This window comes from Sminthopsis crassicaudata, chromosome 1 (assembly GCF_048593235.1).
Source record: "Sminthopsis crassicaudata isolate SCR6 chromosome 1, ASM4859323v1, whole genome shotgun sequence".
Classification (NCBI taxonomy): Eukaryota; Metazoa; Chordata; class Mammalia; order Dasyuromorphia; family Dasyuridae; genus Sminthopsis; species Sminthopsis crassicaudata.
Window position 1 is genome coordinate 556,506,705 of NC_133617.1, and position 18,212 is coordinate 556,524,916.

General features: G+C 34.1%; 1 protein-coding gene across 7 annotated transcripts in view; it reads left to right on the plus strand.

The window, feature by feature from the left end:
• The window catches only part of KIAA0825 (KIAA0825 ortholog), a 541,416-nt gene that overhangs the window by 165,163 nt on the left and 358,041 nt on the right, over positions 1-18,212 (plus strand). For all 7 annotated transcript variants that reach the window (XM_074282080.1, XM_074282081.1, XM_074282085.1 and 4 more), the window contains 2 exons: positions 6,687-6,952; positions 9,373-9,523. In XM_074282080.1, coding sequence (XP_074138181.1) covers positions 6,687-6,952; positions 9,373-9,523 — 417 coding nt within the window. The remainder of the gene's footprint in view (positions 1-6,686; positions 6,953-9,372; positions 9,524-18,212) is intronic.

The following is an 18,212-nucleotide window of genomic DNA, read 5'->3' on the forward strand; positions in this document are numbered from 1 at the left end:
TAGCACTTTTGCTTTTCTTCCCAAGTTATTTTTATCTTCTAAATCCAATCATCCCTGTGCAATAAGAGAACTGTTCAGTTCTGCACACATATATTGTATCTAGGATATACTATAATATAATTAACATGTATAAGACTGCTTGCCATCTAGGGGAGGAAATGGAGTGAGGGAAGGGAAAAGTCAGAAGTGAATGCAAGTGATAATGTTATAAAAAATTACCCAAGCATATGTTCTGTCAATAAAAAGTTATAATTAAAAAAAAAAAAAAAGCACCACCTCTATAACCCCTTATCTGCAATTTATAAGCAGATCTTAAATTCATGTTATTGCTGTTTTAGATTTATTTGAACTAATCTGACATATATAATTGATTATCAAAAAGTTTAATTTTGTAGGTTAAATATTCAAGAAATTTGATGGAAAAATAATTTAATATCATTAGAATAAATTAGGAAATATGCAATAAATATTTAGTATGTTTAGTTTCTCTACATGATGTCTCCAAATTCTTGATGTAAAGTTTTAAGCTTTAGCAAATTCATAAATATGAAGGCTATAAACTTTTGAAAAATTAAAAGATTATTTTAAATATTAAAATATTAATGTTTTTATTAAAATTCAGTATAACTATTGTACAGCATTCTATTTGTTTTTTGAACTTAAAAAAATCTTTCATTAGCTGCTGCTTAGTGACTCAAATTCATTTGTTAAAAATCATCCAAAGATGAGATTTTCATGTGTAGATAATAATTTTTACATAGGGTAGCTGAGCAAGAGGACCTACTCTACAAATCCACTAGTCTGAGAAAAAGGTCATCTAGAAACTCTTGTACACATAATGAATAATGACAAGGTACTTTATTAAAATGAAAGTTTTTAAAATTTATTCACAGTTCACAAAACTACTTCATTAATTTTCAGAAAAAGTGGAGCTTTTGTAAGTTTATAGCATATATACTTTTTAAAAATTATTAAAGCTTAAAACTGCACTAAGATTACATGATTTACTACTATATGGTTATGTGACTTAATTGGTGGTGGTACTTTTCTCCATGCAGATGATCACTCTTCCATATTTAAAGGAAGGATTCATGTGTGTTTTTTTTAGCTAAAAACAAAACCAAATTTTTCTTGTTGTCTATTCTCATATCTCTTCCTATTCTCAATGGTGAAGAGAGCTATGGATAAACTTAAAGTAGAGATCAGGAATACAGGAGAAACTTTATTCTGACTTTTAATTGTTTTATTGGAAAATTGATCACTTCTTACAAAAGGAAATTTTATTGGAAAATTGATCGCCTCTTATAAAAGGACATTGCTGATGAATTAAGTAAACATAGACGTTGATACTTGGTAGAATCAATCTGAATATGGACAAAGGAAAGAAATTGGCAAAAAAAAATTGACTTGGGATTAAGGAGTGGAAGAGTCTAAAGACTCATCTCATATTCAGAAACTGCATATATATATATATATATATATATACACATATATATGTGTATATATATATCATAAACATGATATACACTTTTCCAGAACTTTCTAACTTTTCAGAAGAAAGTTGAAAGAGGTTGGTTATAGTGAGTACCAAACAAACAAACAAACAAACAAAAAGAAATGACTACATTTTAATAGACAAAATTTAAGTGGTAACTAATGTGGGAACCATTTCACAATCAGTTATATCTATATAATTAGATTTATTGATCAGAGTCAAAAGCAATACCAAAGTAGGAGACATGATAAAAATGAAGAAATGTTGCCTGAAACTTAACATACAACCTCTAAATGGACTATTTCAATGAGTTGTTGATGCCAAAAAATGGGAAATGGATAAAATTAATAACATTGATTTTGACCATTGCAATTTTTTTCCCCTGAGGCAATTGGGGTTAAGTGACTTGCCCAGGGTCACACAGCAAGGACGTGTTAAGTGTCTGAGACCAGATCTGAACTCAGGTCCTCCTGACTTCAAAGCTGGTTCTCTATTCACCGCACTACCTAGCTACCCAGATAATTACCACTTCTTAGAATAATTTAAATGAAAAAAAAAAATAACACAAAGAGGAGGCCAACAGCCTAAAAATTGGTTCATTAGGAAATATTTTATTAATTTTGTTAATTTGGTAAGTATATTAATACTTTATATATTAAACTCACCTACTCCCCTCACTCTGGTTACTTTGGGTAGAGGAACAAGGAGAGGAACTATGGAGCCTTTGATTCTGGTTGGCCCAACCTTAATACTTCCAAAATTGGACATGCCCATAAATCTTAGAATATGAAGAGAACTAGTGATGGGGAAAGCCATTCAGCATGCAAATTTAAGGGAAAAAAATACAAACATGAAAGAAAAATGAGAGGTATGGGAGGAGGCTTTTCCCATGTTAGGACCTAAACTGTGATCTTCTGCCTTTCAAGAATGCATTGGAGGACTCAGCAGTTGAGCAGTAATCAAGTAAAAAATGTACCTCTGCTCTCAACTTCACTTGTGTAATTGGGCTCAGATAATCTCTACTATCTGCAACAACTAGATGGTTCAGTGGATAGACCCTGGAGTTAGGAATACCCCAATTCAATCCAGCTTCATTATGACTCTGGGTAAATCACTTAACCCCATTTGAATCAGTTTCCTTAACTGTAAATTAAGTTAGAGAAGGAAATGATAAAGACTGACCATTAATTCTAAGAATTATGTGCTCCTCCTACTGTAAGCAAAGAATACATGGGGGAAACAAGAAGCTCTGTGGTTTTCTGAGATCTGGATACCTCTGTGCGCTGGTCCTAGGCCTTCTTTGGATCTTAATGGTCTGTGGAGATTTATCCAAGTAGTTTCTTGGCTTGGTCCCCTACCCTTGAAAAACTCACCCTTCCTTCTCCCTGAGCTACATTCCTAGGAAGTCAGACTAGCTTAGCTTAATAATTAATAGTCAATCAGATCAATATGGCTTGATAAGTAGTTCTTTACAACAGGATATAAAATCATACATATTCAGAAAACATCATTAATAAAATCATACATACTGAGAAAAGTACCATCTGTGTTATATGTCAATGTAATTTGAGAGAGGTTTGAGATTGCTAAGGTGCAGTGCAAGGAAGGGAAGATCACCACATTACAGAATCGGAGGAGAGAGATGAAGGCAAACAGAGAGAAAATAAATCGAGCTAAGCCTTACTGGGAGAAATTCAGTCAGGGAGGAGGGCAGTCAGAGACCCTGGAAACCGATCAGATCCTTCAGAGAGATCCATTGTGGAGAGGTGGGAGAATGCCAAGACCAGAGGAGAGCAGGTGACTTTTTATAACTTTTATATTTGGGTCAGGCAGACCTAGACCCCAGGACACTGGGGAGAGAGAGCAGGGAGCCCAGAGCTGGTGTGAAGATCAGAGTTTATGTTGAGGGGAATGCCAAAGGAATTGATGGATTGGTTTACGTTTGCCAGCAAGAAATGGTACTTTCAGCCACCTTTTGCAGGCCTTACTTTGTCTGACTGGAGTGACTGAGGGACTTTATTATTACTTTTTTTTAATTTAATTTTTATTTTATTTTATAATTATAACTTTTTTTTTGACGGTACATATGCATGGGTAATTTTTTACAACATTATCCCTTGCACTTACTTCTATTCAGATTTTTTCCCTTCCTCCCCCAACCCCCTCCCCCAGATGGCAGGCAGTCTTATACATGTTAAATATATTACAGTATATTCTAGATACAATATATGTGTGTAAAACCGAATTTCTTGTTGCACAGGAAGAATTGGATTCAGAAGGTAAAAATAATAGTTTACACTCATTTCCCAGTGTTCCTTTTCTGGATGTAGCTGATTCTGTCCATCATTAATCAATTGGAATTGGATTAGCTCTTCTCTATGTTGAAGATATCCATTTCCATCAGCATACATCCTCGTACAGTATCATTGTTGAAGTGTATAATGATCTTCTGGCTCTGCTCGTTTCACTTAGCATCAGTTGATGTAAGTCTCTCCAAGCCTCTCTGTATTCTTCCTGTTGGTCATTTCTTACAGAACAATAATATTCCATAACATTCATATACCATAGTTTACCCAACCATTCTCCAATTGATGGACATCCATTCATCTTCCAGCTTCTAGCCACTATGAAAAGGGCTGCCACAAACCTTTTGGCACATACAGGTCCCTTTCCCTTCTTTAGTATTTCCTTGGGATATAAGCCTAGTAGTAGTATGGCTGGGTAAAAGGGTATGCACATTTTGATAACTTTTTGGGCATAATTCCAGATTACTCTCCAGAATGGTTGGATTCTTTCACAACTCCACCAACAATGCATCAGTGTCCCAGTTTTCCCACAGCCCCTCCAACATTCATCGTTATTTGTTCCTGTCATCTTAGCCAATCTGACAGGTGTGTAGTGGTATCTCAGAATTGTCTTAATTTGCATTTCTCTGATCAATAGTGATTTGGAACACTCTTTCATATGAGTGGAAATAGTTTTAATTTCATCATCTGAAAATTGTCTGTTCATATCCTTTGACCATTTATCAATTGGAGAATGGCTTGATTTCTTATAAATTAAAGTCAATTCTCTGTATATTTTGGAGATGAGGCCTTTATCAGAACCTTTAACTGTAAAAATGTTTTCCCAATTTGTTACTTCCCTTCTAATCTTCTTTGCATTAGTTTTGTTTGTGCAGAAACTTTTTAATTTGGTGTAATCAAAATTTTCTATTTTGTGATCAATAATGGTCTCTAGTTCTCCCTTGGACACAAACTCCTTCCTCCTCCACAAGTCTGAGAGGTAAACCATCCCATGTTCCTCCAATTTATTTATGATTTCGTTTTTTATGCCTAAATCTTGGACCCATTTTGATCTAATCTTAGTATGTGGTGTTAAATGTGGGTCCATGCCTAGTTTCTGCCATACTAATTTCCAGTTTTCCCAGCAGTTTTTGTCAAATAATGAATTCTTATCCCAAAATTTGGGATCTTTGGGTTTGTCATACACTAGATTGCTATTTTTATTCACTATCTTGCCCTGTGAACCTAACCTATGCCACTGATCAACTAGTCTGTTTCTTAGCCAATACCAAATGGTTTTGGTGACTGTTGCTTTATAATACAGTTCTAGATCAGGTACAGCTAGACCACCTTCACTTAATTTTTTTTTCATTACTTCCCTTGCAATTCTTGACCTTTTATTCTTCCATATGAATTTTGTTGTTATTTTTTCTAGGTCATTAAAATAGTTTCTTGGGAGTCTGATTGGTGTAGCACTAAATAAATAGATTAGTTTAGGGAGTATTGTCATCTTTATTATATTCGCTTGGCCTATCCAAGAGGACTGAGGGACTTTAAAGACTCTCTTCACAGCTTCTTCATTCAGGGGGACATAGAGGCTACAGAAGTTCTTATCTCCTTCCAGGCCAATATCCCTGAATCATTCTTCTGGCTTTTCTTAAAACAGGAGGACTTCCAGGCCCACAGTCATTTTGTGTTTTGTATTTTAACTTTACTTATCATTATTCTGAAAATTTAACAAATTGTAAATAAAAAGGACATTTCTACATACAAAGCAGAATAAAAAAAATGATTATACAAAAATCTGTGACTATTATGCCACTTGCTTTTCCTGTTAAATTTAAGTGTGGAAATGTTGTTGTTTAGTCATTTTCAGTTGTGTCCAACTCTTTCTGATGCTTTTTTAGAGTTTCCTTGGCAAAGATACTGGAGTGGTTTGCCATTTCCTTCTCTAACTCATTTTACAGATGGGATACTGAGGCAAATGGTTAAGTGACTTGCTCAGGGTCACACAGCTAGCTAATAAGAGTCTGATACTGAATTTGAACTGAAGTCCTGATTCTAGACCTCATACTCTATTTATTGTGCTGCCTAGCTTCCCCTAATATAGATATAATAAATCTAAATATAAGATATATTTTATAAATTTCAAAGCTCTGCCACTTATCTGTTTCCTTCTGGCCTTCCTGCTTTTCTGTTCATTCAGGAATCACAGTTCAAATGCTGGATACTAACTAGCTACATGCTTTCCCAGTTTGATCCCTTTTACACATAACCTATAGGAGGCAGCGTTTAATCAGTTAAAGGAATTCACTACCTGGGATTCCACTTCCTCCTCTGGCTTGCTTTTTTAGTGCTCAGTTTTGTCACTGGCTGCAAATCTGCCTTTAAAATGAATTTTACCATGGCTGCCTCATCTAGTAATCCCAGTCATTCCTTTCAGTTTATATATAACTAACAGGGAAGTGCAGTGGACGCCAACACAGGGTCTAGCCCTGAAAGAGACTCTTTCCATCCCAGTCATTTCTCTCTGCCCTACGAGTTTCTCATCATCAAAGTTTCAAAGCTAGTTTAGTCACATGTTACTTCATGTGTGACATAATTTCCTCTCTCATTCTTCAGATCTTTATTACAAGTCAGTGGTTATGGCTCCCTTTATTCCCCTTTTTCTTTCTGGGGAAAGCAGAAGAAGGAAGTGTTTACTCAGAGAGGAGTATTGTTTGGTATCTCATCCTTTGAAATAAAAGCTTTGTTTCTTCTTCCTGAGGAGTAAATCACTGTACAACAGAGTCAATGTATTTGTTTTGATGCTAAATTCATTATTGAGGAATTTGGTCATAATGTTCATAAGTTACCCAGTGCTGACAGAACACAATAATTCAATGCCACATTTATTTCTCTCCTAGGTTTGTTCTGACATCATGGAAGAACTTGACATGATGCTTCCTCTAGCTCTCGCATGCAGAGATGGTTCATTTCAGGAAATTAGAGCAAACTTTGTGGAGGCCTGTTGTAACGTAGCAATAGCTGTCCTAGCAAGGTTGGAAGAGAGAAGCAAAGAAGTTCCTTCCAAAATACCCTTGCAAAATTTATATACGCTTCTCGCTACAGCAATATTTGTCTTTCAGCATTTTATGCACTATGATGATTTGATGAAAGAAACAAGTAAAAAGTAAGTATCATTTAAAGTTAATAGTATAAAAGTTTTATTTCATTTTATATCATAGAAGTTAAATGTTATATGATGACATCTTCAAATTAGTTAATAATCAAAATACAGTTTTCATCTTTTTTTAATATGTAAAGAAAAGCTATGGAATATATAAAACTATAATGTACATAAATTTTGGAAGTTGTCCTTTAAGGCTCTACATATTCTTTAAATACTGACGAAGGACAATTGTCTTTCTGGTTATCTTTTTAGATGATGGTATGCAAAAGAAAGAAAATACGTAAAATTTGAACAAGAAATTTTGTGTGTGGGGGTATGAATTACCCTTATAAATTTTTTGCCATTTTAGTGATTCAAGTTCATGTAGAAAGTTAATTTGAACCTGTTTGGTGACTAATGTAGAACAACAATTTAATATTAGTATTTTCTAAGATATTTGAAGAATCTAATATTGTTTCTGTGATTAGGAAAAAGAATGGAAATATTATTGATATAGGTAATTTTCTATTTATAAGTAGCTTTCTAAAAGTTAATTGTAAGTTTAAGAACCGCGTTTGGTGCTAGTTCCTAAACTTACAATTTGGTGATGAGAGAGCTGTGGGGATGAGTGCAAAACAGAAAGAATGGAACATGTAGGGAAGAATTTCCCATCCACTATTCCTCTCTTTCCCTCTCACTAAGTTTGGTGTCACAACTTCAGCTAGAAGTGACTTTGGTTTGAATGAGAGAGATAAAGATGAATACAGGGAAAAAACTGGATAGAAAACCCCAAATAGCAGCAGTGAGAAAGGAAAAGGAGATAGTATGGTTGTTTATTATTCCTCATTGCTAATGCTAATATTTGAGTCAGCCATTAATCGATGGCCACTTATGCTTTTAATAGAGAAGAAAACAAGTCACCAGAGCTATAACTAGAAATTTTAGTTCCTGGGTTGAACATTATAAAATATGCCCCAGAATAAAGAGTATGATAGGTATCCTCAAATCAACATTTTAAAACAAATTCAACGTGGGGGAATATCAAATCTCAGAATACAAGCTTCTGTTTGGAGAAAAGAATTTGAGACACTACCCTATGGAGAAGAGGTAAAGACTCTGACCAATTGGCAAGGTCACTGATAAAGAAACTTCTACTAGGATAGCATTCAGTATGGGTCTGGGCCTCCTGAGGTACTGCTGCTCTTAGGAGAAAGCTTCCCATTATAATTTTATTATTTTTGATAATTATATAGTAAGTTCAGTTACTTCTCCTTGCTGGAATAGTACAAATGCTACCAATTCCTTAAATTTTAGTGCAAAGTTTCATTTACTAGTCCTCTGCTTATAGCTCTACCATTACACATACACACTAGAAAGTGATACATATTCTGACTATAAAGGATAATAATTTGGAAAGAAATAGCTGAAAAGGAAATAAAATAATTATTAAAATAAAATTTTAGTTAATTTTAGTTTTTAAATTTTCAAAAATAATGATTCATAGTTGAATTTAAAGTGTCAGAAATCACTTTTTTCACTGAATTTTCAAAGCAAATTTTCAAAGTTACTGCCTACATAATTAAAATTTTTAAGTTTAAAAATATGTGGTATAGGGACAATAGGGTATTTTTATAAACATTACTTCTGAAAAATGCATGTGGTTCTCTAGTGACTTTAATAAGATAGGGTGCCCAAAGGAAGGATCATTAGGGTAAGGAAGGGCCTTGTGTTCATTTCATCAAAGGATCAATTAAATGAACTGGGGATTTTTAATGTGGAGAAAAAATGACTCCAGGATAGAATAGCTGTTTTCCAATATTTGAAAGGTGGTAAGGCAGAAGAAGGATAATACCTTTTCTATTAGGCTGCTAAGAAAGGAAATGAGAGCAATAGGTGCTAGTTACAAAAAAGAAAATTTAATTTTGAGGTCAGGAAAAATTTAATAATAATAATAATAACTAGAACTATTCAAAAGTGCCATGAGTTGCCTACTAGGTAGTGATTTTCACATCATTGGAGATTTTCAAGGGAAGACTGAATAAGCATTGGTAAGGAATGTTAGTGAAATAGTTGGATCATATGGTTATCGATGTCCCTTCCAACTGTGAAATTCTATATCAGCTGCCTAGATAATATAATGATCGATGAAAGAAGCTTATAGTGAATAATTTTATCCATGAATAATTATTGACAATGAAATTTATCTAAAGCTAAAGAGTATATTTATAGAATATCAGATGTATAATTTTGAAAGAAGTTGTGAAACAAAGACCAGGTTTGTTTGTTTGTTTTTTTTAAGTGAACATAGGTTTTAGATACCAGTACTGGAGGAAATGAATGATTGATATCTAATAATCAGAACCATTTGTAGTTCTGGAGATTGATGTCTCCTACTGCACAAGCCTTAAATTTCTTTTTCTTTGATCATTCCTTCTTAACAGACCCCTATTCCTAGTGCCTATCCAACGATATCAGGAATTCATCAGCACTCTCCAGTTTCAAGTTACAGACTACTGCGTCAGAGTTTGTGCTACAAGCATTTTACAGGATGCAGAGAGCCACCACTGGGATGACTACAAAGCTTTTTATGAGGTGTGAAGTTCAGTTTACTATTTCTCCTTTTTACACAAATATGTTTGACTGCCTACCTGCTTTCTGACTAATTAAAAACATAATATTGGTATTACTTGAACACAAGGACTGTTAGAATAATATTTTTTAAATATTGGATTTATACTTAGAAAAACATAGTTTTTAAAATTATGGAATAATTAGACATAAGTACTCTCCTTCTGCTTAAAATAAAAATATCTTAATTTGAGCTGGAGTACAGCAATACTGTATACCAAGAAGGAAAATAATTGAACACAGAGAACAGGATGATGATGCCAAGACAAATGCAACATTCATGTTTTCTGAGGTGCTGATGATAGGTAATGCTTCATTTTTTTCTTGTTATTTTTCCCCATCTGCTCAGTGTCTGCCCAAGATATATGGACTGATGTATAGATTGTCCATCTAACTTTATATTAGAGTCTGGATGATAGGTTTTTTTTTTATGCACTTGGTTTTTCTTATACAATTATTTATTAGGAATATATTACAGTGTACTTCCACCCACCATACACTTCCTGTTGCCCTTTAGGGGACCCTCAACCTTCATGTTTTGGAGAATGTAGTATTCCATGACATATAGCTATAGAATATCACTATAATTTTTTTTAACATATCATCATTTGTAAAGAGAAAGTTAGGGTCACATTGGGAGGCAACCTCACACCTGTTTAATTCTGGATGCTGCTCAGTATCCATGTCTATATATTGTTCACCTTAGTGCTGATCTTAGTTGAGACGCCGTGTGATATTGCGGAATCAGGAAAGCCTGACTTCAAATTCTACTTTAAACTTAATTCTAACTGCATGACTCTGGATAAGCCATACAACCTCTTATGGTCTCTGTTTCCCCACACCTAAAATGCCGATTAAGAAAGCACCTGTACCACAGAACTGTCATGAGTCTCAAATGAGATCGTATATTTCAAACGTTTTCCAAACCCTAAAATGTTATTATAAATAGCTGATAAAACTGTTGTTGTCATAAACAATACCAATTGGTTGTCATATTTTTTCTGATTATTGGCTAGAAACAGTCTTAAGACAAGACACTGCTCTGGTACCTTTATTATTATCATTATGATTATTATCCTCATGTTGAGTTTCTATCCATTATCATACATAATACACATTATGTTCATCACTGAGACCAGACTCCTTAAAGATAACCTTTCTATAAATTCTTGTGGTGATAATCTGGGCCAGAATTACCACCAGAAATGTTCCCATTTCCATTAACAAATCAAATTTAGACATTTGAGACTCCACTTTGTCAACATTTTATTGGCTGACTTCATGCTAATGTCTCCCATGGAGAGCCTCTTGATTCTGCTCTTGGATGGTAGCTGATCCATAGACTTCATTCTGAGGTAAACCATATTAAGTTACATTCAAAGAATCCAATGATCTCTACCTATTTTCAGCCTTTACTGCTGGTCAGTGGATGCTGCTTTCTTGGGCCAAAAATATTTCAGTAGGTATGTGGGTTTTCCTTGTGTTAGACTTCATATAACCATGGAGCCAACCAGAGCTTTTCCATGGTATCCTTTTTTCAGGAGTTGCCTAGTTCTAATAACAGTTCTAATAATGTTTCTAAGATACTTGATCTCCCCCATTCTACCTCCATTATTATATGGCAGATCCCAGTTATGAAAAGATCAAGTTCCTCTTCCTAATGTATTCCTTTTGTACTTTCCTTCTCTATATCAGAACAAACAAGTCCTCTATTTCTCCTTTACTTTCTGTTTTGAAGAAAGGTTCAAAAGACATTGTTTCTTCTCCCCATGTTAGAAACTAGTTTACTCATCATTTTACCCCTGTTGCTATTTCCCATGTTTACTTTTTTAAAAATATTTTTCCCAGTTACATGTAAGGCAATTTTGTAACATTTGTTTTTAAAACTTTGAGTTCTAGATTCTCTCTCATCTTCCCTCCCCCACCCACCTCCTTTGAAAGGAGGCGGCACATGTGAAATTATGGAAAACATTTCCATAAAAGTCATGTTGTGAAAGAAAACATAGATCTCCCCACTCTCCCCCCCAAAAAAAAAAATCTCAAAGAAAATAAAATAAAAAAAGAAAAAAGTATGTTTTGATCTGCATTCAGACACAATTGGTTCTTTTTCTGGGTATGGATAGCATTTTTTATTATAAGTCCTTCAGCATAGTCTTGGATCACTGTATAACTGAGAATAGCAAATTCATTCACAACTGATCATCCCAAAACATTGCTATTACTTTGTACATTGTACATTTCACTTTGCATAAGCTCATGGAGGAGTTGCCAGGATTCTGAGAGAGTCCTGATCATCATTTTTTCATAGAACAATAACATCCCATCATAATTACAAATTACACTTTATTTAGTCATTCCCCAATTGGTGGGCATCTCTCAATTTCCAAATCTTTGTCCTAAGAAGATCCTTTTCCTTTCTTTTTAAATTTTTTGGGGATACAGGCAGTTTAGTGTTATTATTAGATCAAAGGATATACATGATTTTATAGCCTTTTTGGGCATAGTTCCAAATTGCTCTACAGAATAGTTAAATCAGTTCATAATTCCACCAATAATGCATTAATGTCTCATTTTTCTCACATTTCCTCCAATATTTGTCAGTTTCCTTTTATGGCCCAATAACTAGTCCAGTAGGTATAATGAAAAACCTCAGAATTGTTTTATTTTGCATTTCTCCAATCATTAGTGAGTTAGAGGTTTTTGTTTTTGTTTTTTTGTTTTTTGTTTTTTTTCATGTTGCTATAAATAGTTTGATTTGTTGATTTAGATTGGATCTGTATTTTTCCTTCAGGCATTTTTTTTTAAAAATTACCTTCCTTTGATTTGTTCTGTTGTTTCTGATAGTAGATATCTTTCATGTTCTTCTAATATTTTTAGTCATTTGACTTGTACTAATATTTCTTGTTATCTCATGTTTTGTGTACTCCATTTCTATTTTTTGAAGGTAGTTATTTCTTGTGTAAAGTTCTCACTCTTTTTAAAAATTAAATTATTTTTTCTTTGATTTCATTTCTTGGTTTGATTTTCAGAGTACTAGTGGCTTAAAGAAGTACTTTAGGTTTAAAATTAAATTCTGAATTCCAATTGCCACTTGCTCGCTTTTCGAAATAATATTATACACCTAAGAATTAGTGTTCTTTATATGTTCATAATATATTAAGCTCTTGAACTTTTCTTTAATCTTAATTATTTTGTTGTTGTTATTATTGTTTTATTAGGAATTTTTTTCTCTTTATTCAGGTCTCCAGCCTCAGATTTTAGACTCAAATTTTGTGTCAGGTCTAGGATCTATCCCATCCTATCCTTTTAGATAGACTGTCTAAGTCTTGGCCATTCCCAGTTCCATACAAATGCTATTGCCATTTCCTCGCTACAGTCCTAATGCAGTGACTAAATTCTGGTCCTTTATCTAGAGCTCTTTTGTCACCTGAGACAGGGAACTGAGACCAAACTCAGTCCTCTACTACAATCTTTGTTTTCAGTATCTGTCTCCTTGCATCTATATGCAGATGTTGTCCATTTGCTGTCTTCTTCTTTAATCATTTCTCAAGAACTGACTTTGTTCTGTGCTGGGATTTTAGAAATCATCATGAAGGGTGCTGAAGCAAGAGTCAGGGCAGCACTGCCCTACCCTATCTTTTCCTCTTTAAACAGTCATTTACCAGGAACTGGCTGTGTTCTTTAGTATGGCCCTGACCAGCTGCAAGACCAAATATCAAAGACTGAACAACCTTCCAGCCTCTGGGACCTTCCAAAGGACTACATTTCAGCTCCTCTTTTTCTTTCTTTCTTTCTTCATTTACTTATTTATATTTAATTTTTATTTTATTTTATAATTATAACTTTTTTTTTTTTTGACAGTACATATGCCTGGGTAATTTTTTACAACATTATCCCTTGCACTTACTTCTGTTCAGATTTTTTCCCTTCCTCCCCCAACCCCCTCCCCCAGATGGCAGGCAGTCTTATACATGTTAAATATATTACAGTATATTCTAGATACAATATATGTGTGTAGAACCGAATTTCTTGTTGCACAGGAAGAATTGGATTCAGAAGGTAAAAATAACAGTTTACACTCATTTCCCAGTGTTCCTTTTCTGGATGTAGCTGATTCTGTCCATCATTAATCAATTGGAATTGGATTAGCTCTTCTCTATGTTGAAGATATCCATTTCCATCAGAATACATCCTCGTACAGTATCATTGTTGAAGTGTATAATGATCTTCTGGTTCTGCTCGTTTCACTCAGCATCAGTTGATATAAGTCTCTCCAAGCCTCTCTGTATTCTTCCTGTTGGTCATTTCTTACAGAACAATAATATTCCATAACATTCATATACCATAGTTTACCCAACCATTCTCCAATTGATGGACATCCATTCATCTTCCAGCTTCTAGCCACTATGAAAAGGGCTGCCACAAACCTTTTGGCACATACAGGTCCCTTTCCCTTCTTTAGTATTTCCTTGGGATATAAGCCTAGTAGTAGTATGGCTGGGTAAAAGGGTATGCACATTTTGATAACTTTTTGGGCATAATTCCAGATTACTCTCCAGAATGGTTGGATTCTTTCACAACTCCACCAACAATGCATCAGTGTCCCAGTTTTCCCACAGCCCCTCCAACATTCATCATTATTTGTTCCTGTCATCTTAGCCAATCTGACAGGTGTGTAATGATATCTCAGAGTTGTCTTAATTTGCATTTCTCTGATCAATAGTGATTTGGAACACTCTTTCATATGAGTGGAAATAGTTTTAATTTCATCATCTGAAAATTGTCTGTTCATATCCTTTGACCATTTATCAATTGGAGAATGGCTTGATTTCTTATAAATTAAAGTCAATTCTCTGTATATTTTGGAGATGAGGCCTTTATCAGAACCTTTAACTGTAAAAATGTTTTCCCAATTTGTTACTTCCCTTCTAATCTTGTTTGCATTAGTTTTGTTTGTGCAGAAACTTTTTAATTTGGTGTAATCAAAATTTTCTATTTTGTGATCAATAATGATCTCTAGTTCTCCCTTGGACACAAACTCCTTCTTCCTCCACAAGTCTGAGAGGTAAACCATCCCATGTTCCTCCAATTTATTTATGATTTCGTTCTTTATGCCTAAATCTTGGACCCATTTTGACCTAATCTTAGTATGTGGTGTTAAATGTGGGTCCATGCCTAGTTTCTGCCATACTAATTTCCAGTTTTCCCAGCAGTTTTTGTCAAATAATGAATTCTTATCCCCAAATTTGGGATCTTTGGGTTTGTCAAACACTAGATTGATATTTTTATTCACTATCTTGCCCTGTGAACCTAACCTATGCCACTGATCAACTAGTCTGTTTCTTAGCCAATACCAAATGGTTTTGGTGACTGTTGCTTTATAATACAGTTCTAGATCAGGTACAGCTAGACCACCTTCACTTAATTTTTTTTTTCATTACTTCCCTTGCAATTCTCGACCTTTTATTCTTCCATATGAATTTTGTTGTTATTTTTTCTAGGTCATTAAAATAGTTTCTTGGGAATCTGATTGGTATAGCACTAAATAAATAGATTAGTTTAGGGAGTATTGTCATCTTGATTATATTTGCTCGGCCTATCCAAGAACACTGAATGTCTTTCCAATTATTTAAATCTGACTTTATTTTTGTGGCAAGTGTTTTGTAATTTTGTTCATATAATTCCTGACTCTCCTTTGGTAGATATATTCCCAAATATTTTATACTATCGACTGTTATTTTGAATGGAATTTCTCTTTGTATCTCTTGCTGTTGGATTGTGTTGGTAATGTATAAAAATGCTGAGGATTTATGTGGATTTATTTTGTATCCTGCAACTTTGCTAAAATTCTGAATTATTTCTAATAGCTTTTTAGCAGAGTCTTTGGAGGTCTCTAAGTATACCATCATGTCATCTGCAAAGAGTGATAATTTGATTTCCTCATTTCCTACTCTAATTCCTTGAATCTCTTTCTCGGTTCTTATTGCCGAGGCTAGAGTTTCTAGTACTATATTGAAAAGTAATGGTGATAGTGGGCAACCTTGTTTCACTCCTGATCTTACAGGGAAAGGTTCTAGTTTATCGCCATTACATATGATGTTTACTGAAAGTTTTAAATATATGCTCCTTATTATTTTAAGGAATAGTCCATTTATTCCTGTACTCTCAAGCGTTTTTAGTAGGAATGGATGTTGGATTTTATCAAATGCTTTTTCTGCATCTATTGAGATGATCATATGTTTTTTATTAATTTGATTATTAATATGGTCAATTATACTAATAGTTTTCCTAATATTAAACCAGCCCTGCATTCCTGGTATAAATCCCACTTGGTCATAGTGTATTATCCTGGAGATGATTTTCTGAAGTCTATTTGCTAATATCTTATTTAAGATTTTAGCATCAATATTCATTAAGGAAATTGGTCTATAGTTTTCTTTCTCAGTTTTCGATCTACCTGGTTTAGGTATCAGTACCATGTCTGTGTCATAGAAGGAATTTGGTAGGACTCCTTCAATCCCTATTTTTTCAAATAGTTTACATAGCATTGGAGTTAGTTGTTCTTTAAATGTTTGGTAGAATTCACCTGTAAATTCATCTGGTCCTGGGGACTTTTTCTTAGGGAGTTGGTTAATAGCTTGTTCTATTTCTTTTTCTGAGATGGGACTATTTAGACTACTTACTTCTTCCTCTGTTAATCTGGGCAAGCTATATTTTTGAAGGTATTCTTCCATTTCATTGAAGTTATCGAATTTATCGGCATAAAGTTGAGCAATGTATCTCCTAACTATTGTTCTAATTTCCTCTTCATTAGTGGTGAGTTCACCCTTTTCATTTTCAAGACTAACAATTTGCTTTTTCTCTTTCCTTTTTTAAATCAGGTTTACTAAGGGTTTGTCTATTTTGTTGTTTTTTTCATAGAACCAACTCTTAGTTAATTAATTAATTCAATAGTTTTTTTTACTTTCAATTTTATTAATCTCACCTTTTATTTTTTGAATTTCAAGTTTTGTGTTTGTCTAGGGGTTTTTAATTTGTTCGCAATTTTAGTTGTAAGCCCAATTCGTTGGCCGTCTCTTTCTCTATTTTATGCAAGTAGGCCTGTAGAGATATAAAACTTCCCCTTATTACTGCTTTGGCTGTATCCCACACATTTTGGTATGATGTCTCATTATTGTCATTTTCTTGGGTGAAGTTATTAATTATGTCTATGATTTGCTGTTTTACCCAATCATTCCTTAGTATAAGATTATTTAGTTTCCAATTATTTTTTGGTCTATTTTTCCCTGGCTTTTTATTAAATGTAATTTTGATTGCATTATGGTCTGAAAAGGATGCATTTACTATTTCTGCCTTACTGCATTTGATTTTGAGGTTTTTATGCCCTAGTATATGATCAATTTTTGTATAGGTTCTGTGAACTGCTGAGAAGAAAGTATACTCCTTTCTGTCTCCATTTAGCTTTTGCCAAAGATCTATCATATCAAACTTTTCTAGTATTCTATTTACCTCTTTAACTTCTTTCTTATTTATTTTGTGGTTTGATTTATCTAATTCTGAGAATGCAAGGTTGAGATCTCCCACTATTTTAGTTTTGCTATCTATTTCCTCTTGCAGCTCTCTTAATTTCTCTTTTAAGAATTTAGATGTTGCACCACTTGGTGCATATATGTTTAATATTGATACTGCTTCATTATTGATGCTGCCCTTTAGCAGGATATAATGCCCTTCCTTATCTCTTTTAATTAGATCAATTTTTGTTTTTGCTAGATCTGAGATGAGGATGGCTACTCCTGCTTTTTTGGTTTTGCCTGAATCATAATAGATTCTGCTCCACCCTTTTACTTTTAGTTTGAATGTCTCACCCTGTTTCAGGTGTGTTTCCTGTAAACAACATATAGGATTCTGACTTTTAATCCAGTCTGCTAACTGCTTCCTCTTTATGAGGCAGTTTGCCCCATTCACATTTATGGTTAGAAGGACTAATTCTATATTGCTTGCCATCCTATTAACCCCTGCTTATGCGTTTCCCCTTTCCTTCCCTCTTATCCCCCTACCCAGTATTAAACTTGTGAACACCACTTGCTTTTCACAGCCCTCCCTTTTTAGGATCCCTCCCCCACCTTAAAGTTCCTCCCCTTATTTTACCCCTTTTCCTCGAAATTTCTGTATTCCCTTTCCCTTAGCTTACTCCTTCCCTTTCACTTTTCAATGAAGTGGAAGAAGTTTCACCATAAATCGAATATTGCTGGAACTCTATCTTCCCAGAAATCAGTAGGAGTCAGGATCACTAAATGTCTTTATTCTAGATCTCTCTAGGTGGGGTTGAAATTTCTTCTGGACAATCTGAGTCAACAGACTCAGATTCCTCATTCAAATCCCCTTGCCCTCTGGCAATGTCCTGAGTTTGCTTATCTTCTATCTTTTGTTCCTCATGCTTCCTTCTCTGTGCCTTTTTAGAACTCTTCCTTCTCCTAAACTCTGTTCTATAGCTTAAGTCTAATAGAATCACGTTGTATAGATAAAATACCTCTGGGAAAATTGGACAAAGCCCATTTTTTGAGTAAAATTCTTTCATTTCAAGTCCCACTAGCTTCCATTTATCTATACGTAGTTTTTCTTCATTTAAGAACCAAGGGGACGTGAGACTCAA